The sequence below is a fragment of a genome, unplaced genomic scaffold, assembly GCF_019419815.1.
Source record: "Pyrus x bretschneideri cultivar Hongxiangsu unplaced genomic scaffold, Pyrus_bretschneideri_v1 Contig19, whole genome shotgun sequence".
NCBI lineage: Eukaryota > Viridiplantae > Streptophyta > Magnoliopsida > Rosales > Rosaceae > Pyrus > Pyrus x bretschneideri.
In genome coordinates this window covers 2,726,040-2,750,481 of record NW_025999490.1, presented here as the reverse complement: position 1 = coordinate 2,750,481, position 24,442 = coordinate 2,726,040, and the positions used below count along the sequence as shown (strand labels likewise).

General features: G+C 37.0%; 5 protein-coding genes across 10 annotated transcripts; 4 read left to right on the top strand and 1 right to left on the bottom strand.

The window, feature by feature from the left end:
- Positions 1-466: 466 nt before the first annotated feature.
- Positions 467-1,899, top strand: LOC125476559. The gene has a single exon (XM_048582831.1). The coding sequence runs from the start codon at positions 977-979 to the stop codon at positions 1,724-1,726; it is 750 nt and encodes a 249-aa protein (XP_048438788.1). The 5' UTR covers positions 467-976; the 3' UTR covers positions 1,727-1,899.
- Positions 1,900-6,450: 4,551 nt separating this feature from the next.
- On the top strand, positions 6,451-9,970 carry LOC125476307 (protease Do-like 5, chloroplastic). Of its 2 annotated transcripts, XM_048582179.1 has the most exons (8): positions 6,454-6,764; positions 7,644-7,793; positions 8,212-8,274; positions 8,408-8,497; positions 8,788-8,910; positions 9,022-9,109; positions 9,531-9,605; positions 9,737-9,970. In XM_048582179.1, exons 1-8 carry the CDS (start codon positions 6,492-6,494, stop codon positions 9,760-9,762), a joined length of 888 nt encoding a protein of 295 aa, XP_048438136.1. In that variant the 5' UTR covers positions 6,454-6,491; the 3' UTR covers positions 9,763-9,970. The 2 variants fall into 2 exon arrangements, with proteins under 2 accessions (XP_048438137.1, XP_048438136.1); XM_048582180.1 differs by lacking the exon at positions 7,644-7,793 and having other exon boundaries at positions 6,451-6,764.
- Positions 9,971-10,077: 107 nt separating this feature from the next.
- LOC125476308 lies at positions 10,078-10,630 on the bottom strand. Its single transcript, XM_048582181.1, has one exon. It carries the CDS (start codon positions 10,547-10,549, stop codon positions 10,220-10,222), a length of 330 nt encoding a protein of 109 aa, XP_048438138.1. The 5' UTR covers positions 10,550-10,630; the 3' UTR covers positions 10,078-10,219.
- Positions 10,631-11,166: 536 nt separating this feature from the next.
- On the top strand, positions 11,167-16,993 carry LOC125468152 (KH domain-containing protein At4g18375-like). Of its 5 annotated transcripts, none has more exons than XM_048582177.1 (9): positions 11,167-11,311; positions 11,591-12,205; positions 12,616-13,107; positions 13,612-13,851; positions 13,937-14,203; positions 14,295-14,356; positions 14,441-14,537; positions 14,687-14,847; positions 16,693-16,993. In XM_048582177.1, exons 2-8 carry the CDS (start codon positions 11,615-11,617, stop codon positions 14,816-14,818), a joined length of 1,881 nt encoding a protein of 626 aa, XP_048438134.1. In that variant the 5' UTR covers positions 11,167-11,311; positions 11,591-11,614; the 3' UTR covers positions 14,819-14,847; positions 16,693-16,993. The 5 variants fall into 5 exon arrangements, with proteins under 5 accessions (XP_048438134.1, XP_048438133.1, XP_048438132.1 ...); XM_048582176.1 differs by lacking the exon at positions 16,693-16,993 and adding an exon at positions 15,763-15,939; XM_048582175.1 differs by lacking the exon at positions 16,693-16,993 and adding an exon at positions 14,931-15,280.
- A 1,402-nt stretch (positions 16,994-18,395) lies between these two features.
- Positions 18,396-22,702, top strand: LOC125476306 (ornithine aminotransferase, mitochondrial-like). Its single transcript, XM_048582178.1, is given in 11 exon segments — positions 18,396-18,697; positions 19,307-19,415; positions 19,762-19,992; positions 20,464-20,623; positions 20,787-20,842; positions 21,012-21,164; positions 21,344-21,441; positions 21,771-21,807; positions 21,809-21,852; positions 21,946-22,179; positions 22,351-22,702. Coding segments are annotated over 11 exon segments (1,437 nt in total). The 5' UTR covers positions 18,396-18,545; the 3' UTR covers positions 22,514-22,702.
- The last annotated feature ends 1,740 nt before the right edge of the window (positions 22,703-24,442 follow it).

The following is a 24,442-nucleotide window of genomic DNA, read 5'->3' as shown; positions in this document are numbered from 1 at the left end:
TTACTCTGGTTTACTCTTATACAATACAAAAGAAAAACAAACGTCATAATGCCCTCCATATATTTATGAGTTTTACAGAGCTTACGATGGACTGGTGACTCTCAGCAGTACAGAGTGAAGAAGGCACAACAAAAGACAGAAAGAGGGAAGATAAAAGAAGGCTGAAAAGAAAGAGTGGTTGGACACTTTTATCCTTATATTTAATTGAGGTTTAATAGAAATCTCACATTTGGGTTAAATTTGCTAATAACCTTCACCGTAAGGGTTTAAATTCTAATTTTTTTTACCACAAGGGCAATTTTCTGAATACCTTATCACCACGGGGACCATGAATCCAATTTGGCCTAATAATAAATTTTAATTTTAATGCAATGACATTAAATAAGATATCTATTAAATATTAAAACAAAAATATAATATGAATTTGAATTAAGTACACATTAGAGAACTAAAATCAATATTCAATCTAACAATAAATTTTTATTGAACTTTGATCTTCTTGAATGATTAAAGTTCAAAAACCCCGTTTAAAAATATATATAACAAGGAGAGATAGAGAGCATTTCCAATCAATTGCTCTTAAGTACAGGAGACCACAAGCTAGCTAGGGTTACTTCCGTAATAGTATACGTAACTTACAACATGCGGTAGAGTTTTTCAGTATGCGCATAACACATGACAGTAAGTTATATGTACTTATAAAATTAGAGGGACATTTGAAAAAAAAAATAATAATAAAATAAAAAATAAAAAATATCTCCTCTTATCATATAATGATATGTGATATACAACCCCATATTCTGAACACACTGAAAAATTTCTCCTATCTGGATGGATTATATTTTAGGGTGGGTTTTACTAAAATACCATGTCATTGACTGGATGCAGACTAAAAGCTCCCATATAAAATCCCACACTTCTTTATAAACCCCACAAGCATCTCAAGCATTACCACTTCTTCTCTTCTCCACATAAGATGGCCAAACTTCAAACAAATCTGCAGCATGATGTAGTGAAACCCTACAATTCCAGAGGATATTATCCTCACAAAGCCAAAGGGATATCCTTATTAGCCTTTTTCTTCTCTATATTTATTTATATTTGCATCTTCTATTTTTTTAACCTCTCCCTTTCAACTCTCTTTAAGAACTCCAAGTTTTGGTTTGCCATATCCAACACCCTCATCCTCATCATCGCCGCCGACTACGGCGCATTCTCTTCGGCCTCCAAAGACCAACAAGACCATCTTTACCAAGAGTACATGATGCATAGCCAAGCTCGAAGTGCTTCCTCATTTGTTTCTCAATACCCTCAAATTGTCAACAAAAGCAGTCCAAGGCAATTAGAGGCGGGAAACAATATGAAAACAAAGATTGAAGAAGTAATCCTCGTTGCTCAAAATACAGAAGTTATCCAAGAAAAGAAGGTAATCCACGTATCAAAAGGCGATGATCAGAATAAAGGTTGTGGAACTGGCAGAGAAAATGTTCAGGCAAAAACTTATCAGCGAAGTAAGTCTGCAAAAGCGAAGGGAGGGATGATCAATGAGAGCAAGAACACTTTAAGGAGGTCAGAGACAACTGATCAGAAGCGCAAACAAACTGCTGATGAAGACAATGAATTTTCGACCATGTCGGATGAAGAACTGAACAGAAGAGTTGAAGAGTTTATTCAGAGGTTTAATAGACAAATTAGGCTTCAATCAGCAGCTACAACCTTCCCCTAAGTCTAGAAATTGTTCCATGCATATATGGAATATCAAAGAGAGTATAAGTAGATCTTCCATAATTTTGCTGCCTTCTTTCTTCAACTCTTTTTTTTCTCTTTCGTTCGTCTGTCAATAATATGTAAATGCTTTGGACTTTAGTATGAATATATATGTATTTACTTTTGGTCTCATATCTCTTGCTTCATACGTTTTTATTTTTGTTTCTCTCATCACATGACTGTATCCATGTAATCTTCTAATGAGATAATTAAAAAAACTAGTATGAAACAACGGACTTATATAAATAAATCACTTGTTTTTATACCACTCATCAATTGAGATTACATCACTTGGTATATAACACTCATCAACTAATCACTGTGTTGGTAGTAAAAACATAACCAATTGCAACAGTAATTTTTTGTTTTGGAATATCAGCGCAAGGGACGAGGGAAAAAATTGAAACAATTGTTTCTCGATCAGTAAAGAGATTTTTCAGGGTGCTCAAAACACAAAGCGGTATACCACATGCTATCATATAATTGGTAGAATTTTTTTTTTCGAGTGTCCCTTCAATTTTACAATTACATGTGATGTAGCACTCCGTGTTACAGATGAATCTTGAAAGATATGAAAGAACTCCTTCCAAACCGTACATACGACTTTCATTGAATACAATTCAATAAATATGAAAGATCTCTTCTCAAACTGTACACACTGAAGAATCTCTCGAATTAGTATTTCACACCTTTGAGAATTGAGATTGGCATGATTCTTACTCATCAGAGCACATTGTTAATCGAGAAAGACTAAAACATGATATGATTTACTGATCTTAACTTCATGAACCTTTGCCATGATAAGATCATAATAAACTGAGTTTGTCGGTTAGAATTTTATAATATTTCCTCCTTCTAAATCCATATTGTTTTTCACTTTATAACTTTACAGTGACATAAAGCACCAAATCAAATAAGATCTCATCTTTACTCAGTTATATGCGTGGCGCCGCTCCCACTAATTTTCTGTCCGACCACCAACGGAAAGACAAGAAAAGACAAAGCAAATCAACAAATATATGTCTACTTTTCTTACTAGGTGCATGATAGTAAAGGTCACTGAAATTTACCTTATGTTTAGTTTTCGTTTTTAAATTCTTATATTGGTTTCTTTCCTCTATCAACTTAACTTAGCATTGTATAAATGGTCATTTTGTCAAATTTGCCTTTTTTCTATCAAATTTAAGGATAAAGTGATATTTTTATACAGAAAAGAAAAAAAAAATCCAACTTATTTTTTTTAAAAAAGAAGAGCTTAGCTCCTTAAGATTAAGTTCTTTCTCAAAACACTTTGTGGCCTATTTATAAAATTTCATGCTTATGATCGGAATAAGTCAAGAGATATTTTAAGGAGTTCCTCCTCAATCCTTGAGGAGCCAAGTCTTTCTCTTAAAAAATTTATTTTCTTATTTTTTTTGAATGAAATTACTATTTTATCCCTCACCTTAGCGGAAAAGTTAACTGAGTTAACAAAAATTACTACTAGTGCAACAAATGACATAATTTGAGGACATGAGAAATTATTAGTAGAGTTCAGGGAAGAAAATTAAGTTTGTGGTAACCATTTAGCCTTTCCCATTTATAACTCTTTCTATAAAAAATTATGTTGATTGGACATCATAGACTCGTGTTCATTTTTGGTCACTGACACTTAGTATGTGTTCCATTTGAGTACCTGTTTGGACCCAATTTTACACTATTGACCCGAGCAATCGAGGCCGTTGAATGAGCAGAATTTTAGATTGTTGAAGGACAAAATGGTTGAAATAATTTTCAATTATTATTGAGAAATAATATTGCGATTTTAATCATAATGTTATCTCTTAGTAATATATTAAATTATTTGAACCTAATATTTGTCTAAATCCCAATTGATTTGAATGATGATGGAATATGGGGATATGCATTAAGGCATGGTATCAGATAACAACATGCAAAGATATTGGGGATACGTTTTGCATATGTGGTATTGCTTTGGCCACGTGACACATGCATAATTAGGACTCCTATGCAAAGTGGTGTTTGATGGTAGATGGCATCTCAAGTGATTAGTTGATATTGCAATTAAATTGCATGCATGGTTGCACATGTGTCGTGGGAAAGAAAGCTTTATAGTTTGCATTAGGAGTCTTGGCTACGAATGACAGCTTAATGGGATAAAGTAAGGCTACTGATGGAGTTTTGATGATGAGATAAGAAGCCGAGGTGGGCTAGGCTTCTGATGTGATGTGATCAGCCTAGATAGGTTTTTATCTTGTTTGAAAAGTCACAAACAGTAATCTGAAGGATATGCTTTGGCTTCTGACACGGATCAATTTAAGGCCCGCGAGTTAGAGTTGTAGTTGGACTCTACGAAATATCATGTCGTGCCAAGCAAAAAGTATGGATGCTATAATCCTATAAATACAGAGTCACAAGCAACATCTAAGCCCCCTCCCATTCAACACACAAATTGCCCTGCATAAACTCTCACTCTACACAAAACCTCTCAACAACCTTGAGATTCTTATTTTCTTTTTCCACCAACACATCTTCAGTTTGAATAAACAGCACTGTGAAGGCAACCAGTGACATCTTTAGTTTGGATAAACATCACTGTTGCCGTAGAATCAGCCGACAGCGGAGCACCTTCAGTTTGAAAAAACAGCACTGCGTTGAGGTCAACTGGTTATCTATCCAAGTCTCGGTCGAGAAGGATTTTCGAATCCTTATTGGCAGATGTCATCTCATTAGCCTTCTCGGCGAAATGAGGTGTTACATGTTACTACATTCGGCACATTAAAAGCCGAATTTGATTTTGAACTTCGCAGAACTAGTAGCCTTGTCTTCAAACTCTAGAACCCGAAGGCCGAGACGTGTTCCTTCCTCAGCTGCAGTCGTAACATCAAGAAGTCAGCAACGCACCCAACGCCACATCAACATATTTTACTCACTAGCCGAACTTGGTCGATGAGTTGGCACGCCACGCACACAATTGAAGGACGTAGTTAGCTTATTAATTATTTGGCTTGCGCACCACGTAAGCTTGGTAGTTTTTTAGAGTCAACAGTATCACAAGAGTTTAATTTCATTATTGACAATTATTAAGTGAGAAAAAAATTGGATGAACTGAACATATTTGCCTTCAAGAAGATTGATTTTGTCGCACAAAGGATCTCTTCCTTTTGCAACATTCCACAAGTTTTTCACAATCTAACTCCCCTTTCTGATGTAATTTTCATTTAGCTTTGGTTACAACCACTTTCAAATTATCCGTGACGAATATTTTGTCGTTCAAAGTGTTTAGCGACGAAGATTCCCATCAATGGAAGAAAAGAAATCAAGTCATGCAGTCTCCGGCAGTCCGTTGAGCGACGAATTATTTTTCATTTGGAAATACTTTTTTAAGCGTAGTGGAAAAAAATAAAATATTAAATTTGCTAAAGTAGCTTTTATACCATGGAAATCACGTTACTAAAGTTAAGTATGTATTAGTGACTGTAAATGAAGTTAATGAAATAACTTTTTTTATGTTTTTTAAATTAAAGATATACAAAGACATGCCGCAAACAAGGGTGATAATTATTATACAAAATTTTAGGTGGTGTTAGTGGACGAAGCAATCAAGTAACTAAAGGGTTTGAGTCACATCAGCTCCTGTAATTTTCAAGTAAATTATTGGACTGTTAAAATAGGAGTTCAAATTTTCTACACCTACTTTGTATGTCTGTATGTGTGTCGGAGTTCAAATATTCCTATATATTCGTATCGCTATCAACTTTTGGCCCGGATATGTATGCCATGTGCTAACCCACACAATAAGTTTGGTTTGATTTTGTCAAGTTTCAACCATGATTTGAATTTTTTTTTTAAACAAACGATATTATCTACACTAAAGGGTTGGGAGTGGGATAAGCCTCATAATGGGCAACTAGTGAAGAAGAATATCACTAGAACGTAGTACTTTGACTCAACCATAATTTGAATTAAAAATGAACAAAATATGGTCTAGTAGAAACCGAACCCGATCCGTTATAGAATAGTGGCTTGTGGCCAATTTGAGTATGAAACTGATCAAAACTAATTTGTTTAAAAGAAAAATCTATGTTAGTGGTGGATTGCCTTGATTGTTAAGATATTCATCTACGATCTATTATACGTCCGGTCAAACCCTTCCCAACCTCTTAATCTGTATATACAAAGAAAGTGGCAAATTTTGGTGAATCATTCAATCTACCAAAAACTGCTCCTCCCTAATTAGAATTTTCAATATAAAACAATTTAACTCATAAGGATAAAATCATAAAATGACATCGTTTGGTCTATTTCTTTAATTTTTTTTAAACAACAAAATATAAAAGGAAAGTTTTACGAAAAACTTTTGATACTGTTCACTTTAACGAAAAACCACATTTTTACACTAAAATGTCAATCGTGGTACTATTCGCTTTACCCTCTATTTTATCTTTATAGTTAAAACTCAAAGTTTTCACTCTTTTCATTAGTTTTCCTAACATAAAAACATATCTTAAATGAAAACAACGAAAATAACATACAAATGAGCAAATTGTCATAAGAAGCTAGTAATTTTTATCACAAAAAGGCCCAACTAAGAGTCGGCCCAAATTAAGTACAAATACCAATCCGGCCCATTGAAAAAGAAAAGCACATTGATTCAATCTCCATTGTTAAGAGGTAAATAAAGCTCAAAATTCAGTTAAAATTCCCGGGAAAGAACAACAAAAATGGTGGTGGTGTTGGGTTCTCTTAGCCAAATCAAGCCCTCTCCAATACCAACCAACTCTTCTTCTTCTTCTTCTTCCTCAAACCCCTCACGCAATTCACAGAAGAACAAAATTCTCACCAGGAGAAGAGCCATGGTGCTTGCCCCAAGCCTTGTGGCCGCTTCCTTGCTCCATTTCTGTAACCCCATTTCCCCACAACCTTCATCTCGCCTTGCACTCGCTCTGCAGGATGAGCTTCAGCAAGACGAAGACCGCGCCGTCAATCTCTTCCAGGTCTCACTCTTACACTAAATTGACATTTTTTTTTGTAATGTTTTGACTTTTGTGTCATTTTTTTTGCCCGTTGATTTGAATGTAGGTCGTGGAATTAAGCTTCATTCTGTAATTTTTGCTAATTTTGTTTGACCCTTTTGGTTGTTTATGTGGTTTGTTGAAAAAAGATGAAAACTTGAATGGAAGAACTGTTGAAAGTATGCAGAAATTGGAATTAAGTCGCTCAATTGTTACCTTTTTTTCTTTTATGTTCATTTCTGCATCCATCCGCTGCTCAAAATTCCTATAGATTTTAGTTTTATCGCGGTCGAATAGCAATGGCACTGTCGTGCAATCGTTCAACCTTCATTTTTCTGTGACCCATATCTCTTTCTGATGTTATTAATTGGAAGTGTTATCATATCATCAATATTGGTAGATTTTCTGAAATCAGTCCGAAAGCCCTAGAATTTTTTGCTCGAATCTCTGGGATTTTCTTAAGGTGGGTCTTATGGTTGTTTGTGTATCAGTTTGCTGCTCAGAAAACTTTATTCAAACGGTGGAGCGAATGATTTGTATATAAACTAGAAATTCACACTTATGAAATACCTATGAATAAAATTTGGATGGGTTCGAAAACTCGTTCCTTCCAAACGAATCGAGCTCTATGGTTTATAGTCATTCCTTATCAAAATTGCTTCCACGTAAACCAAACTCTATGTTATGCTTCTAGGTGCACATGTTATTCACCTCACCTCAGTGAATTATTATTTTGTCATGGTAAGATTTTCAGAGAACTTGTAGGTGAATCTATTACTAACCTCGTCTTAATGAACTGGCGATTTAAAACATATGGTTTCTTTATTCTCATTCTTCACCAATTGTGAAATGTGATTGCAGGAAGCTTCTCCATCGGTTGTTTTTATTAAAGACCTTGAAATAGACAAAAGCCTCAAGGCCTCTTTTGATGTTGTCTCGCAAAGCGGAGATGAAAATTCCAAAGTTGAAGGAACAGGTTCAGGCTTCATTTGGGATAAGTTTGGTCACATTGTAAGCTTACCTGTTTTCTGCTTCTCTGTGTGAACTTAACTTTAGATGCTATGACTGAGCGAGTTCTTTTTCATCATTTCTCTTACAATCTGACGGGTATTCATAATATCTGTTTAACAACTTGCCTCAGCTTGCAGTCATAATGCTTGTATTTTCGTCTGTCAATTGCACTAAAGATCTAAATTTGTTAGCTTAGTTTTTCTAAGGTCGTTCCAGCAACGTTTTAGCAGGTTTTATATACATATGCAGCTGTGCTTTATTTTCGGACCTAAAAGACAGATTTTGTTGTAACTTGTAAGTTTGTAGTTTTGTATTATCTAGTGGTTTGCATCTTCTCCCAGATGATTAGGTATTATCTTCTTAGTTTATGGATGTTTACTTCCTGGTACTAAAGCCAGTCAATCCTTTGTGGCTCCAGGTCACAAATTACCATGTTATAGCTAAATTGGCTACGGATCAAAGCGGATTACAGCGTTGTAAGGTTTTGTCCTTTTATTCGATTTAAAATCTTTGTCATATTTTCAAGTTCTTGTTCCGAACGTAATTGAATGTTTATTTTGGAGTTCAAGTCATTCGTTTGAATTTCAAAGTTTCTTTGGCACCCTTCTTTATAGGTTTACCTTGTGGACGCGAGAGGCAATGGTTTTTACAGTGAAGGAAAGATTGTTGGTGTCGATCCAACCTATGATTTAGCTGTTCTTAAGGTATTCAGCAAAACTCACCAATTTTATTCTCTTGGCGTTTGTCTTACTTCCTTGTTGTAATATGCATACTAAGCGTTCAGCCACTCTATTGCAACCAAAGTCATGTTTAAGAAATTTCCATGAGGTATGGTATGGTATGATGCATGTGATAACAACAAAAGCTTTTCATCGATCTCAATCTCGTTTCATAAAATCATGTAAACTAATGCACCATACGCATTTCATTTTGTGCATAAACTATCGAGTACATGTGAAGTGTTGATGATTCTTAGCTTAATACCAATGTGCAGGTTGATGTTCAAGGACATGAGTTAAAACCTGTTGTTCTTGGTACATCTAACGATTTACATGTCGGTCAGAGCTGCTTCGCCATTGGAAATCCTTATGGATACGAGAACACACTAACAATAGGGGTAACTTTTCCACTGTCACTACTCCACACTTAGATTTTTCGGTCTGTTTAATGTTTTTCATCAATTTCTGCCAACTGTGTTATGGCCTGATGGGTTCTTTGGATATCACAGGTGGTCAGTGGCTTAGGGAGGGAGATACCCTCACCAGATGGAAAGGCCATCAGAGGAGCTATTCAAACGGACGCTGCCATTAACTCTGGTAAAAATTTCGTTTTCCATAAGCCTTCACACAGCTTTCATCCTTCTTAACATAATCGTGTTCTGTATGCGTACAAACGAATTGCGGTTTCACTGTGTACTTAATTCTAGTAATGCAACCACCGATATGATTTAGTTAGTTGATAATGCATCAGACTGCTGAAGTTCATTGCCTGCAAGTTATGTTTTACTGTAGGGTAAAGAAAACGTCTTTCCTGTTTTCATCCGAAAACACAGCCGAAGCTTTCCAAACCTTGCAAACCTGCTCATTTTCGTCCACGGACAATAGATGATCATTGACGACTTATGTTTCCCTTTTATTTTCGGTTCCCTTTGCTTGAAACCCTTGGTCGACCATGCTCTGGGAGTGTTTGCAGATGTAAATTCGAGGTTTTCAACCTTCAATGGTGGAATTTTTGCAGGGAATTCAGGAGGGCCGTTAATTGATTCGCATGGCCATATTATCGGAGTTAACACAGCAACGTTCACTCGCAAAGGTAATCGTTAAGCTTGTTCCTCAGCACCATACGAGGAAGAGATCTAGAAACCAAGTTGTATTGCCCGGAAGCTGGAACTCGGACTTCGTTAAGACTTCCAAATGCTTATATTATCTCTGTTTATATTGCAGGGACAGGAGCATCTTCCGGTAGTTAACTTTGCAATACCGATTGACACTGTCGTGCGAACTGTGCCGTATCTTATTGTATATGGAACACCATACCGCGACAGATTTTGATCAAACCTTACCCGTTGTACCTAACAATATGTATAAGATTTCACAGAACAAATCGAATATCTATACGAATATTAATTTTTATGTAAATTTGTTCATGATTATTCAAAAAGCGGACATCACCGGACATTAGAATGCTTCATGCCAATCTGTTCAAGAAATTCCCCACGAAAACATCGATCTTCGAAGAAAATCGAATTCATACATGGATTGCCTAGCCACACATACAATGCAAGTTCTAAGCAAAACAGTTTCTATCATTTATAAAATCAAACCCGTCTTCGCACACCGCACATCAGAGTAGTTTTGAATATCGTCTTGTTAAAGACGTGAATACAAACATCATAGTACAAAACCATATTTTGTAAAAGATTGGTTCTAGAAGGAAAGCAGAGACAATTGTTCTTCGACAGAGCAACCAACGTGACAAGAAGCACGGCAAGAAGAAGGGATTAGAATCAGACCAAGGCACCGCTGCTCCATCGGAGACGGGGAGGACCGCCGCGTGCTCCGATACTCCACTGCGTCCTGGAGTATAATGTTGCCTTGCTTGTCGATGCAGTGAAAGGTGCCCAAGAAAAACCGGCCGTCTCTTATTCCAACTAGCATTCGCCGGAACAGCAGCTTCCTGGCGCGGTTCACTGACGCCGGCTCCGACCCATCCGAGCTCGCTGCCTGAATCAGCGTTTCCGCCGCTTCTTGTTCCATGTTCTTCCTATTCGGTCTGAATATGATCGAATTCGAATCGGCCACTGCTGCTGGGGAAAAGCAATGAGGTCCAATGGCTTCATTGTTCTCACTATTTATTTATTTGGGCTTTGGGCCCACTTAGATTTAGAAAACCATAGAAATTTGTAAAAATAATATCTCAATTTTAATCTAATTAGAACAATTGTCTTTTAATTGAAAATTTATGACGGCTGGTTTTTTAATTCGTCAAAACATATAGCTATAATCATTTTTGTCAATTTCATCAGAATTCCATCAAAATGAGTTATGTTTGAAGGACAATTGCTATAAATGAGTTATGTTTGAAGAATTATTGCCATAATTGAGTTAAAATTGAGAGATCATTGATCTAATTGGGCTAAAGATAATGAATCACCCCTCCAATTGGTACAATTTTTTTATATCTGCCCATTGATTCAGTTTCACGTGTGTGACACGTAACTTTTTTTTATAAAAATCCTAATGAAATTGATAAAAATAATCATAACCTGCACGTCGTAATAAGTTGAAAAAACTAATAATAATAAATTTTTAATTTATAAACCACTTATACTAACTGAATTAAAGGTGATGACCATTGCCATAATTTTCTCAAAAACTAACAATAAAAAAAACTAACGTTCCTTCCTGCGTCATATATCCGACTGCAAGTACGACAATAAGGTAAAAAAAACCTAGGAACTCGACTGCTTCACAAACCCAATAGTTTCCGGAGCTCTCGTATTCGACTGATTACAACAGGTGAGTTTTCGACAAGGGTTTTTACCCATTCGCCTCAGAGGCTTGGATTCTCTGATTTTCTCCAAAGGTTTTTCCTTTCCGCTGCAAATAAACCCTACTTTGTTAATTGAAGAAAACCCCTTTTTTTTCTGTTTCTTTTGGTACAAAGATTGCCAAAGGGAAGGCAATCCAATGTTATTTGAATCAAATTTTGTTCTTTCTTTTATCTGCTTATTGCTTTTCTGTTGTAATTTTGGGGAGTGCCCAGTTTTTGAATTTTTTATTTTGGTGTGGTTTTAGGAGGAAAACCAATCCAGAGGAAGAATGGGGGAGACGGGTAAGCGGTATCGGTCGCAGAGAGACTACGATGGGGGAAACAAGAACCAAAAGAGACGATTCAATGACCGAGACGAAAGGGGTAGTGATGAATTGGTGGTTTATAGGATTCTATGCCCTGATGGGGTTATTGGGAGTGTTATTGGCAAGAGTGGGAAAGTGATCAACTTGATCCGGCAAGATACTAGAGCGAAAATCAAGGTTGTGGATCCGTTTCCGGGTGCGAAAGATAGGGTTATAACTATTTATAGCTATGTTAAGGATAAGGAAGAGGTTGAGGTTGATGATGAGTTCAGTGATAGGGAACCTTTGTGTGCTGCCCAGGATGCTCTTCTCAGAGTTCATTCTGCGATTTCAAATGCATTGGCTAGTGTTGGGGATTCGGATAAGAGACGGAGGGATGGTAGGGAAGACTGCCAAATTCTTGTTCCTTCTAGCCAGTCTGCAAATATTATTGGTAAGGCGGGGTCGACTATAAAGAAACTGAGGAGCAAGACGAGGACCAACATCAAGGTTGTTGCAAAAGATGCCACTGACCCAACACATTCGTGCGCCATGGACTTTGACAATTTTCTCATGGTTAGTATTTGTAATTAAATAAGAATAATTACTCAATGTTTCAGTTTTGCTTTTCCAAGTAGGCATTTTCGTTCTTGTTTTCGAAGGTTGGGTTATCAGTACAGTAGCTCGATAGTTCATATTTGATGCCTTGCCTTGGTTCAGAATCGTTTTCATTTTTCTTGTATATGAAGTTTTTTGGGTATGTTTACACTCTCATTGTAGCCATACAATAGTCGGGAATGAACAGGCTAGGCACTCTACAGCATTAGAAAATGTTAGTATGAAGTTCCTGAATTGTGTTAAATGGACCTTCTTTGTGCATAAAATGTAATATGTTTACATGCTTGCAAATTTTGTTATAGATGTTTAACATTTCTGTTTGGTTAACTTATATTTTCTGTTAAGAGTTCATTTCCCTTTGCAAACAGATAAATGGAGAATCAGAAGCAGTTAAAAGAGCATTATTTGCAGTTTCTGCAATTATGTACAAGTTTGCTCCGAAGGAAGAGATTTCTCTTGAGACATCGGTACCAGTGGCCCCACCAAGTATTATTATCCCATCAGATGTCCCTATTTATCAACCAGGTGGACTATATCAAAGTGGAGATCCTATTGTCTCTTCTAGATCTGTACCTCCAATCATAGGTGCTACACATTTACAGGATCTTCAGGGTTACACGGATACAGGGAACACATGGCCCCTGTATTCATCTGCCCTTCCTTTAGTTTCTGGTTTTGGCATTGCCTCCCGATCTGAGGAGTTAATTGTGCGAGTACTGTGTCCCTTTGACAAGATTGGTCGTGTCATTGGCAAAGGTGGGGGCACCATTAAAAGCATAAGGCAGGGGAGTGGTGCTCGTATTGAGGTTGATGATACCAAGGACCGTGCTGAGTGTATAATTAGTGTTACTGCAACAGAGGTATGACCATGATAGTCTACTATTACTATTACTGCAATAGAAGTATGACCGCGATGGTATACTGACTCTTTATGTTTTGGTAGACTTATCAAGAACAAAATTTGGGAAGAGCTCGGTATAAATGCATTTTCCACTAAGGGTTCAGTATTTCTTTATGTTTTGTTATGCGTCTGCATAGTATTTTATAGGCTAAAATAACCTAGAATATTCTATCAAATCCAGTATTCTGCTTCTGTTGCTGGTTTATGCCGACATCAGCAATTCCAGGATCCTTCTCTGTGCATGAGCTCATGTTTATTAACCATTTCAATGTAAAAAATATAGATTTCATTACGAGAAAGACTTATTATAATCCATCGTCAACTTCTAAACTTAAATGTCAACATTGTGTTGGGTGATTAAATTGTGAATAATCTTGACTAGTATTTTTCTATGGGTCTCACAACAGTACTCGGCATTCATCTCCTTGAACATGTTGATCATGTTGGGTTTCTTTTTTGGCAGTCACCCGATGATCTAAAATCTATGGCAGTGGAAGCTGTTCTTTTGCTGCAAGGGAAGATAAATGATGAAGATGATGACTCTGTTTCCATTCGACTTCTTGTTCCATCTAAAGTTATTGGTTGCATTATTGGAAAAAGTGGTTCCATTATAAATGAAATCCGAAAGAGAACAAAAGCTGATGTCCGTATTTCAAAAGCTGATAAGCCTAGGGGTGCTGATGCTAATGATGAACTTGTTGAGGTTGGTTCTACATAAATATTTAACCATTGCGATCCAATTTTTTCTTGTTGATCACATCTTTCTCATTTCTTTTTTCCTTATATAGGTGGCAGGAGATCCCAGTAGTTTGAGGGATGCGCTTATTCAGATTGTTCTAAGACTCCGAGACGATGTCTTGAAAGATAGAGATGATGGTCTTAACACCTCTGCTGGTACTGAATCTCTGTACTCGGGTGGCACTGGTCTCTCAATGCCACCTGTCCTGCCTTCTGTTCCCCCAGTTACTTCGATGGGTTATGATCAGAGGGCTGAAAGTGGAAGTGGCTTGGGCCTGCTTTCTTCTGGTAGCCTCTATGGATATGGATCTGTGTCGGTATGTCCATTTAACCAAGTTATTTTGGAGCTGAATAAACTTTAAATAAACCTCTGATACTACTTGTTGTATATGTTTTCTTTTCCTTTAGATGGGAGAAAATGGCTATGGATCCATGTCTTCGTATCCATCCAAGCTATATGGAGGGTCAGCGTATGTAGTGTTGCCTATCTTGCTGTGAAGCTTGTCTTTTTCGGTTTCTATTCATCCTTAGATTGCTTTCAATAACATTTGCAGGTTGCCACCCCCTTCAACACTTGAGATGCTAGTTCCTGCGAATGCAGTGGGTAAAGTGATGGGCAAAGGCGGGGCAAATATAGCCAATATTCGGAAGGTGGGAGGATCTTTCCTTTTGTATCTGTATCTACTGCTTGATTATTGTGTAGAGATGGATCAACATGAAAAGTCTAGCTAGTTTTTGCCTGAACACGTAGGCTTTGTGTGTTTGAATGTCATTCTCATTCATATTTGTGTCTTTTCCAGATATCGGGAGCAATGGTAGAGATCTCTGAGTCCAAATCTTCCCGGGGTGATCGTGTTGCACATATATCTGGCACACCTGAACAGAAGCGTACGGCAGAGAACTTGATTCAGGCATTTATAATGGCCCCCTAACTTTTCAGGCTGCTTCTTGCTGTTCAAAGGTGAATAGTCCTTTAAGTTAATATATGTCTGGTGCGTACAGCAGGGAATTTTGAACATTTCTCCCTCATGTTTCCTCTCCTAGTTCTTTAGATTCGGTTCTGGAGAAGGCTTCTTTCCTAGGCTTATTGAACTCAACCCTTCCTGATTCTCCCACTCAAGCCGGTATTGAGACTCTGCCAGAGGATTCACTGCGGGGTTTATGATTAGGCATGTAGCCCCATCTTTGTCGCCAAATCTATTCTTATCTACAATATTAGTTCCTTTCTTTCTTGTCGCGTCGCTTCATCTTGTCTTATCTTCACTAGTATAGAGTTCGTCTAATTTTCGGTACTGTCACTCTATATTCTATGAATTGATGTTCTTGCCAGAAGATTATTCGGTAGTGACCAGAATTTTCGATCTTATAGTATATGCTTGTTATTTCTCTGGCCATTCAACTCATGCTCTCAGCTTCTTGCCCGAAGCATCTTCTAATCAATTGTGTTAGTGAAATGCTATTCGTAATGATCTCTTCTTTGTGCTGTTCTTTTTAACTTACATGCGTACTGCAGACTGAGAGGAATCACTTTCTGCAACTAGATAAACCACAGGGAATCTTTTTGCTTCTGTATTCTCTATCTTCTGTCTTCATCTTGGTTTTTTGAAATCACTGCATTTATTAAATACTAATTGATCTTTTGGCTCGTTTTTGGTGCCATCCTTGACCCTTTTATAGTAAATTCACAACATTTCTCTAATAGTAATTTGTGTGCTCCACACATGAAAATCTCTCAGGGAGTTATTGTGTAAACAGACCTCCTGGGACTCCCTATTACTTGCGTTTTTTGCTTCCTAAAATTGTTGGATAAATGTCAAAATTCACGACTATGGGGCTCTCTTATGGGACTGACTTCATTATATCCTCTTGATTGCAGTGGTTTCGAACAGCTATAGGATCATGGTTTTCCCATTTTAATCTAATCCATGAGTGAGCCACTGTGCTTCTAGCACAGCTTAGTCTCTCTTTTCTCAATTTTAACTAATCTAGGTATTCAATGTTAGTAAATGACAGAAACGGATTATCTTCGTTAATAATATTAGGCTTATTAGTAGATTAACTGAGTCAATATTTGCCCCTCGTACATCAAACTGCTCGCATGTTCAGATACCATCTTCTGGTTCTGGTGCAGATTTATTTTATCATCTTCTACTTCTAATTATCCATTTTGTCGTTCAATTCTTGTCTGCAAACATGGCCTGATTGTGTGGTAGTTTGCAGTTTAAATGATGCTTCCCTAGAACCCACATACTCTCACCACCTTAACGCCATTTTGATGTCTAAATCGTTTGTTTTAGTGGTGTAGCTTTAATTGCTTACGATTCTGAAACTTCTAGTTTCATATATAGAGAGAGAGAGAGAGAGAGAGAGAGAGAGAGAGAGAGAGATGGTGCACAGAAATATAGAATTTAGATGAGTTACTTCACACTGAACTCTAAACCACTTGTAGATTACACTTAACAATAAGACGATATCCCAGCAAGCCACTTGAATTTCAACTTCGTCCCTTCCTTTAGATTACAATGGAGCATTCGTGTAGGTGTTTGCTAAATATTGATCACAATAAAAAGCTCTTAGGTGCGTACCAAGGACCCGATTTTTTTCAGGGTCTAGTTACTTCAGCTCCATTTCGACTCTAGATTTTTTTCAAGCCACTCCTCTCCGAAGACCATACGAGACATTCTACTCTCTCTCTCTCTCTCTCTCTCTCTCTCTCTGAAGTATATTTCAAGTAGTGTTAGTTAAGACTTGAGAAATCGAATTAAGACTGGTATTTCACCGTTGCTGGGGGCATGCGTTGAATCAGTCGTATAGCATGGCTGTGGCCGCATTTTACAGGCTATTGGTTGCTTGTGTACTGAAACTGACATGGGATGCTGCGAGATTGTGATTGAAATTCGGAAGGTGGAGGTGGAGCGGTGTGATCGCTTGGGAAGGGGGATGTCAAATGTGCTAACACTGAGCATAACTTACATTTGTCTGTGATGTAAAAGAAGATTTTGTTAGTAATGTACCACAAAAACGATTTGACAAGTGCTTGTTTGATGTTTGTTTTGTTGGTTATGAATTTATGAGCGGAGTTGATATGGGAAATTCATGCTTTCTTTGTTTTGGAGCTAGTTTATCCGAACCTAACACGATACGATAAAAGATGGAGAGTTGATACTGACACAAGAAAAAAGTGATCATACACACTTGTTTTCTTTTTCTTTTTTCACTAGAGAGTGTATGGTGAATTTTTGGAGTGTTAATAATAATTTCGTTAATTGTGTCTTAGAAATCAAAGGCATAGAGAAGTTAGGAAAATTTCGACCTAACCATTATAGTTGGTAGAATCCACTAGGGAAGAGGTGAAATTTGGGAAAGAATCAACTATTATAGTGTTTTAAAACAATATAGGGAAGAGGTGAAATTTGGAAAAAGAAATGGATAATGAGTGGAAAAACAAATGTATTTAATGGTTTGTGTTGTGACTTTTATATTTGGTGGTTTCTTATGGAGTTTGAGACCAATAATTTTAAAAGGCATGATCGGGAGAAATTTTTTAGGATGCTAGAAATACGGTCTGGTATATTAAATATTATAATATAATTAGTTGAAATTAATTTTTTTTTAATTTTTAAATTAATTTTATTATTACACGTAGTGCACTTAGCTGTGTTTTTGGCATGTTAAAACATTTCTCGATAATCTGGTCGACTCATCAGTGGCTCGTTTATCTTATGGGTTCATACGTGTACTCAACTTATTTTGCCCACTCAAAGTGATTAGATAACTTATTAAAATCACCCGATTAATTTTCATATGATATGTCAAATCATGCAAATAGTTTAATGCTAAATAATAAATAGAAATATAATTGAAAAAAGAAAAAAATAGATAGAAAAAAAAATTCATTCTCAGTGCTTGTTGGTAACAATTAACAAAACACCTAAGTAGACACGATCAGACTTTGATTCTCGCTTAACTGTTCTTAAAAATTTGTTACTGTTTTTAAAATTTTTTACGGTGGTTAATGGCTCATAGACGAGTGACAATCAACAACTTTCAATCTTATATGAGTTATAGACAAGAGACAAATTAGAGATTAATAAAACTTCTCATTTCTAATCATCTTGCGGAGATATAAAAATTTATTTAACATCTGTTCGTTACTTCAATATAGATAGCAACTTATTCAATCCAACAGAATTGAAACAACCAAATGAGCAAAATGTAAATTGGATACAATGACAACCATCACGAGATGCCTAAGTGGTTGAAGACGAATTTCAGACTCAGTATTTCACATAGCACGTCTGAATTTGTTTCTCTGATGTTATTGAATCATACGATAGTTCTAAAAAGAATATAAAATATCCCTATAACTCTTCCCGACTCTAAAAAAAAATGAACAGTCATAACCATGCCGCAAAATGAGTAGTACTATTATTATTTTTGGATCAAAGATATGCTTTGGAAGGTGCAACACTGCGTCGTATAACGACAATCATCCCAAAATCCAAACCAAACAATCATCGTATGACAAGTATCAAAACACTTAACAAAAATAAATAAACAATCCCATTCTTCCATAATTTCATCCGAAACGATTTGGAAAGTTGGTATTTTGATAGCACCAAACAAGTAAGGAGAAGAACCCATCGTCGTCATCCATCAATGGCGAGCAGGAGATGTTTGCAGCGTGCGCTGAGCACAACGAGCTTGAAGAACGGTATGATTTGGAGGAGCTTCGGTGCTGTCCCTCAAGCCACCACCCCTTCATCTTCTCAGGAGCTCATCAACTCGGAATATCAATACAGCGCCCACAAGTCACCTCTCTCTCTCTCTCTCTCTCTCTCTCTCTCTCTCTCTCTCTCTCTCTAAACTCTTCATGTCTCATCCAAAAATTTCTCATCTCTGCTACTTTTTCCGTTCTTCTTCATGTTCTGCCATCTGGGTTCTGTTTGTTTCCATCTAATTCCTTATCTGCGGGTTCTAAATGCACTTGTAATTATATGTATTGGGTTTTGTTTATAATTTCTTATTGTTTTGAGTTTAGTTTGATTGAATCACTTGGATTTCCTGCACTTTGTTAGGCTGCTTTGATTGATCGGAGCCGACTTTCCATTTTCTCAATTAGGATATTATGAGCATATAAACGTTAAGGAATACTGGGATTGTCTGCATACTTAATTTCAACTAATTCTGTATTTAGGAAGTGCTTTTCGCCTGTAACGAGCCTCCGGAAAAGCTAACTGTGTTAAATAATTGATCACGATTGTAAAGTCTCCTCCTTTTTTTTCGGTTTGAAAAACTACAATGTTAAAGTCTCCTCCTTGTTCTAAGTTTTTGCCTGGATGGTGTAAACGTGTTAAATTCTTTGCTGGAAGGGGTTTTGTGACGAAGTTTTGACAAAATTTGCTTGGTGCAAATTTCAGTTACCACCCAATTCCCGTTGTGTTCTCTCAAGGAAAGGGATCATGTATACAGGACCCAGAGGGAAACAGATATCTGGACTTTCTTTCAGCTTACTCTGCTGTTAATCAGGTAGACGAGCATGAACATGCGCACACGCTTGCACATACAATATGCATACATATTTGTAACTACCCTGTAATCGAAACTGCCTTATCTCTTTTCTGCACCAGATGACATGAACTTTATTGTCCCATTCGAATTACAAAATGGAAATCCATGACAATAGTATTCCTTTTTTGCATTCGAATGTTCTCCTTCTTGATCAATTATTAATGTGGAACTGGCTTTTTTCCTTGAATCTGAGTAAATGTGAAGCAAGTGAAGAAGCTTGTTCACATCAGAAATGCCAATTCTTGAAGCAGATATATAGAGAATAACACTCTTTCTCCTTATTCAACGGAATTTCCTGCTGCAGGGACATTGCCATCCAAAAATCATGAAGGCATTACAAGAACAGGCAGAAAGGCTAACTCTTAGTTCTCGGGCTTTCTACAATGATAGATTTCCAATATTTGCCGAGTATCTAACAAGCATGTTTGGCTATGACATGGTGCTACCTATGAACACTGGTGCTGAAGCTGTGGAAACAGCTTTAAAGGTGGCAAGGAAATGGGGTCACGAGGAGAAAAAAATTCCAAAAGATGAGGTACAATTCAAGGAGACGTATCTACTTTTTGACATAGATCTTACTAGTTTTAGTTTGCATTTCTATCTTTCAAGTTAGTTCATATGGGGTCATATATAAATGTTTTCTTAAGTCTGTTCACTGACTGGAGTACTTCTGATTGTTGCACTGTGCATGTTAATATAAGTTCTTGTGTAGAGATTTATGATTATCGTTTTCTTCTTGAGAAAAGAATGGGGAAAAACGAGATACAACCCTAATCACCATAGAAAAATAACCAAGAAATCAAATCGCTTAATTTAGGGAACTAGCTCATGCCTCAAAACAAGTTTGAACGCCAAAACTCTGACTGACTTAGAAGCCTAATTTGTATGTACGTGTTATTGTTTCTTTTAGAATTATGCCATTCTAGTTTGGTGACTTGAACATTAGAAGGACAATGGCAAGGTTATTGTGTCAGATATGTCCCTAACTCAACTGAGTCATACACAGGCTATTATTGTCTCGTGTTGTGGCTGCTTCCATGGTCGTACTTTGGCAGTCATCTCCATGAGCTGTGACAATGAAGCTACCCGTGGTTTTGGACCCTTGTTGCCTGGACATCTTAAAGTTGATTTTGGTGATGCAGCTGGCCTTGAAAAAGTTTTCAAAGGTTTGAATACATTTTTTTTCTGTTTAAGAATTTGTAGTGATTATACCCTTCGACTTAAAAGATCATATCTGTTTAAATCATCATATAGTTCGCGCTTTTTTGTATTTTTCTACCAGGTTTGTGTATTAATTGAACTGACAAATTTTTCTGTTATGGGGTGCAGAGAATGGAGACCGCATAGCCGGATTTCTCTTTGAACCCATTCAAGGAGAGGCTGGGGTATGTGTGTTTTTGGAATTAAATACTTGATTGATTTATGGTGTTCCGTAGAAATGGACCAACGTGTATAGAGTTGTTGGATGCTAGATTCTATCACGTGTTCTAGAATCTAAACTTATTTCCATATTCTATCAGTTCTTTTGAGAACAATCGTCTGTTGTGATCACAGGTTATAATTCCTCCAGTCGGTTATTTGAAAACTGTTAGAGATCTATGCTCGAAATATAATATTTTGATGATCGCTGATGAAATACAATCTGGTTTAGCACGGTCAGGGAAAATGCTTGCTGTTGATTGGGAAGAAGTTCGCCCAGATGTAGTGGTGAGTGAGTAGGGATAACTTTGACAGTGTGGCGTTAAAATGCGGAAGGTGTTTATTTAGCCTTCATGATACATAACCATACGCCTTTTTGCTTTTTTGGCTGAGTTCTTTTTCATGCAGTGCAGTTATGTTTATAACCATACCAGATGCATAACTAAGACTTTATGGGTTTTATTCAGATACTAGGAAAAGCATTAGGTGGTGGAGTGATACCCGTAAGTGCGGTGCTTGCGGACAAAGACGTAATGCTTTGTATCCGACCCGGAGAGCATGGAAGGTTTGCTCTTATAACTGCTTCCATTTATAGTCTCTTCTAGTACATTGAGAGCTTTCCATTTATAGTCTCTTCTAGTACATTGAGAGCTCTTGTCACCATAATTTTATCAGTAGCTTTTTCAGAAAAAGGTTGAAACATAAGCAATTTCTGTTTGTGATCCTGCGTGGCCATGCCGTAGAAACATGATTTCTGATTTGTAAGAGTTGTTTAATGGTTACCAGTACTACACATATTTATAATTTCTTATTAGTCTTTATGCCGCTTGTTTGCCTTGGTTTCGGGCGTATATAATAGGGCTGACCATACTATTAATTTGGGATCACTTGCAGCACCTTTGGGGGTAATCCGTTGGCCAGTGCAGTCGCTAGTTGCCGCACTAGATGTTATCAGAGATGAGAAGCTTGCTGAAAGGTGTCGAACATAAACCCTTTCACTCTCCTCTCTTATGACATCACTATAAAATCATTGTAGAAATTATGTTTCGTGATGTTCAAATACCAACAGATCAGCCGAAATGGGACAGGAGCTTAGGAATCAGCTTGTCAAGATTCAGCAGCAATTCCCAAACTACATAAAGGAAGTTCGAGGAAGAGGTTTGTTCAACGCTGTGGAGCTCAATAGCAAGAATCTGTCCCCTGTTTCTGCTTACGATATCTGCCTACAGTTGAAGGAGAGAGGAGTTCTTGCCAAGCCAACACACGATACTATTATCCGATTGACTCCTCCGCTCTCCATAAGGTAAATACAGGTGTTGGTGATCACTGATCAATCATGTTTTAATCTCATTGAAACTAAATGCCTGACAAGCATAACTATGATCCGGTGGGATCAACGGAAATGACAGCATGTTTCAAAGTTTTCTGGATATCTTCTATGTTCTAACAATATAACTTTAATGCCTGTTTTCAGTTTGGAGGAAGTCCAAGAAGGATCAAAAGCACTTTCTGATGTTCTGGAACATGATCTACCAAAGATGCAGAAGGAAAAGCCCGAGAACTCCTCGTCGACTGCTTCTAACATATGCGACCGTTGTGGGCGAAACCTGTATGATTCTACACACAACAATCACTGAATCATATGTCCTTGTGAGTCCTAAGAATTTACCTTTTTCCTTTCAAACTACATCCTTTCTCAATAAAGTACCATCTGTCCAAATATCTAGCCTGACTTGGATGATAAGTAACTTCAGTTTATTTAGGTTTCGATCACCAACAGTGTGTATGGACATGTACTGTCAAAGCTCTTGGATTCTTTTTCTTTTTTTCCTTTTTTTTATTATTTTATTTTTATACCTGTAGTTTTTCACAGTACCATGACCAAGGTTCTAAAAGGTGCTAGGCGTTAGTCGGGCAGAGTGGGGCCTAGCGCCTAGGTGGCTAGGGGAGGGTCTAAAGTAAACTTATTATATATCATATAAATAAGTATATGTTTATACTTAAAAAATACATAATTGACTTGGGATACATACATTGAAAAATTGAATGATAGATTAGAAAGTATTACAACATATTGAAAATATGGGGAACCAGAGTATAATGGGTGTTAATCTCAGCGTTCAGCAAGTCTTTTACAATTTATTAAAAAAATAAAATGCAAAATGAAAGTTATTTATGTTCTGTCTATGGGAGAGTCACGACCTAAGCGGGCGCCTAGCAGCTCTAGACACCCTTTCTTAATTTTGAAACCCCTAGGGATTAATCAGGATGGTGGCCAACTACCTAGCACCTAGACGGGACCTAGGCTGCGCTAGGCAAGAATTTTTAGAACGGTGACCATTATTTGGATTGTTTGGATGGATAGAATAGCAGATTTTCGATCTTTCGACGACTTTACGGGCTTTAGTGTCGTATTATTTTGGGGACATTTCCTACAGTGTAATGTTTTTGTCTGTAATTTTCTGATTTTGTACTTTGAAGCAGACAGGAACATAGCTTTGGTGGTATCGTTATTGTGCTTAGTTGTTAATGTCAATTTGTCAAGGTTGCATTTTAAGAGCATTAGCTGGAATTTCTTTGTCAAGTTTGTCTTTTCTCATAACTCAGCTTGTTTGAATGAACATCTTGTCTTCTCCCTTTCTGGGGAACGTACTTTGTTCTGGAGTTGAGATGTCCTAAAGATATAAATGTGACTTGGATAGTTGGATAGTTGGTGTGAAAATTAATCTCAAGTAGGTGATACAACTGGTGTGACAAACATCTCCTCGCCCGACAAAAACTTCCATGTCACGTGGATATATTCTCGCGTTCTGGCTCAGGCATGGACAAGGATTGTCTGCCCTCCCCTACCCTCCTGTTTGTATGGTCACGGTTAAGCTACGTCAATATTTTATATTACTATTCATTTTTGTCTTATTATCTCTATAAAAAAATAATATAAAATGTTGACGTGGCTTAACCGTGGCCACACAAAACAAGAGGACACGAGAGGGCATCAGAAGTGGGATGGCAGACAATCCTTATCCCTCAGGCATTGAGAGAGTCGGAATATATCCCAATGTAAGTAAGTTAGTCGCATCCTCATTGGATTAGACTATTAGTACTACAATCTAGTAGTATTTATCTTTATTTGTAAGTGGATGATCTTAGATTTAAAGTGTTATAAACAGCGAGTTCGACACCTATTATTGATGTCCACATTAAAAATGTTGTGTTGCAAATGATGCTAGGCGGACTAAATTCGTAGACAAAATTTGCAAATCAAATGATGTGTCAGCAATAGGAAATAAGCACGTCAGCGTTTAAGTAATAACCAATCATCAACTTCCATGTCATTTAGTTTACAAAATTTTGTTTATAAATCTAGTCTCCCTAACATTACTCTTAAAATTGGTATCAAATAGCTAAAAAAATTAAGAACCATATCAGAGTATGGTGTTAGTTAATCTCGTAACGATTCAAGACTTCCTCATTCTAAGTAAATATACATCTCATAGTCAAGGTTCTAAAAAGCGGTAAAGTGAGAGACCTAGGCGAATTTTAAATTGTAATTAAATTATTATAAA

Coding starts and splice junctions, on each gene's coding strand:
- LOC125476307 (XM_048582179.1), top strand. CDS start 6,492: ATGGTGGTGGTGTTGGGTTCTCTTAGCCAAATCAAGCCCTCTCCAATA. Junction 7,794..8,211: donor GGGATAAGTTTGGTCACATT/GTAAGCTTACCT, acceptor TTGTGGCTCCAG/GTCACAAATTACCATGTTAT. Junction 8,911..9,021: donor AGAACACACTAACAATAGGG/GTAACTTTTCCA, acceptor TGGATATCACAG/GTGGTCAGTGGCTTAGGGAG.
- LOC125476559 (XM_048582831.1), top strand. CDS start 977: ATGGCCAAACTTCAAACAAATCTGCAGCATGATGTAGTGAAACCCTAC.
- LOC125476308 (XM_048582181.1), bottom strand. CDS start 10,549: ATGGAACAAGAAGCGGCGGAAACGCTGATTCAGGCAGCGAGCTCGGAT.
- LOC125468152 (XM_048582177.1), top strand. CDS start 11,615: ATGGGGGAGACGGGTAAGCGGTATCGGTCGCAGAGAGACTACGATGGG. Junction 13,108..13,611: donor TTAGTGTTACTGCAACAGAG/GTATGACCATGA, acceptor CTTTTTTGGCAG/TCACCCGATGATCTAAAATC. Junction 14,538..14,686: donor ATATAGCCAATATTCGGAAG/GTGGGAGGATCT, acceptor TGTCTTTTCCAG/ATATCGGGAGCAATGGTAGA.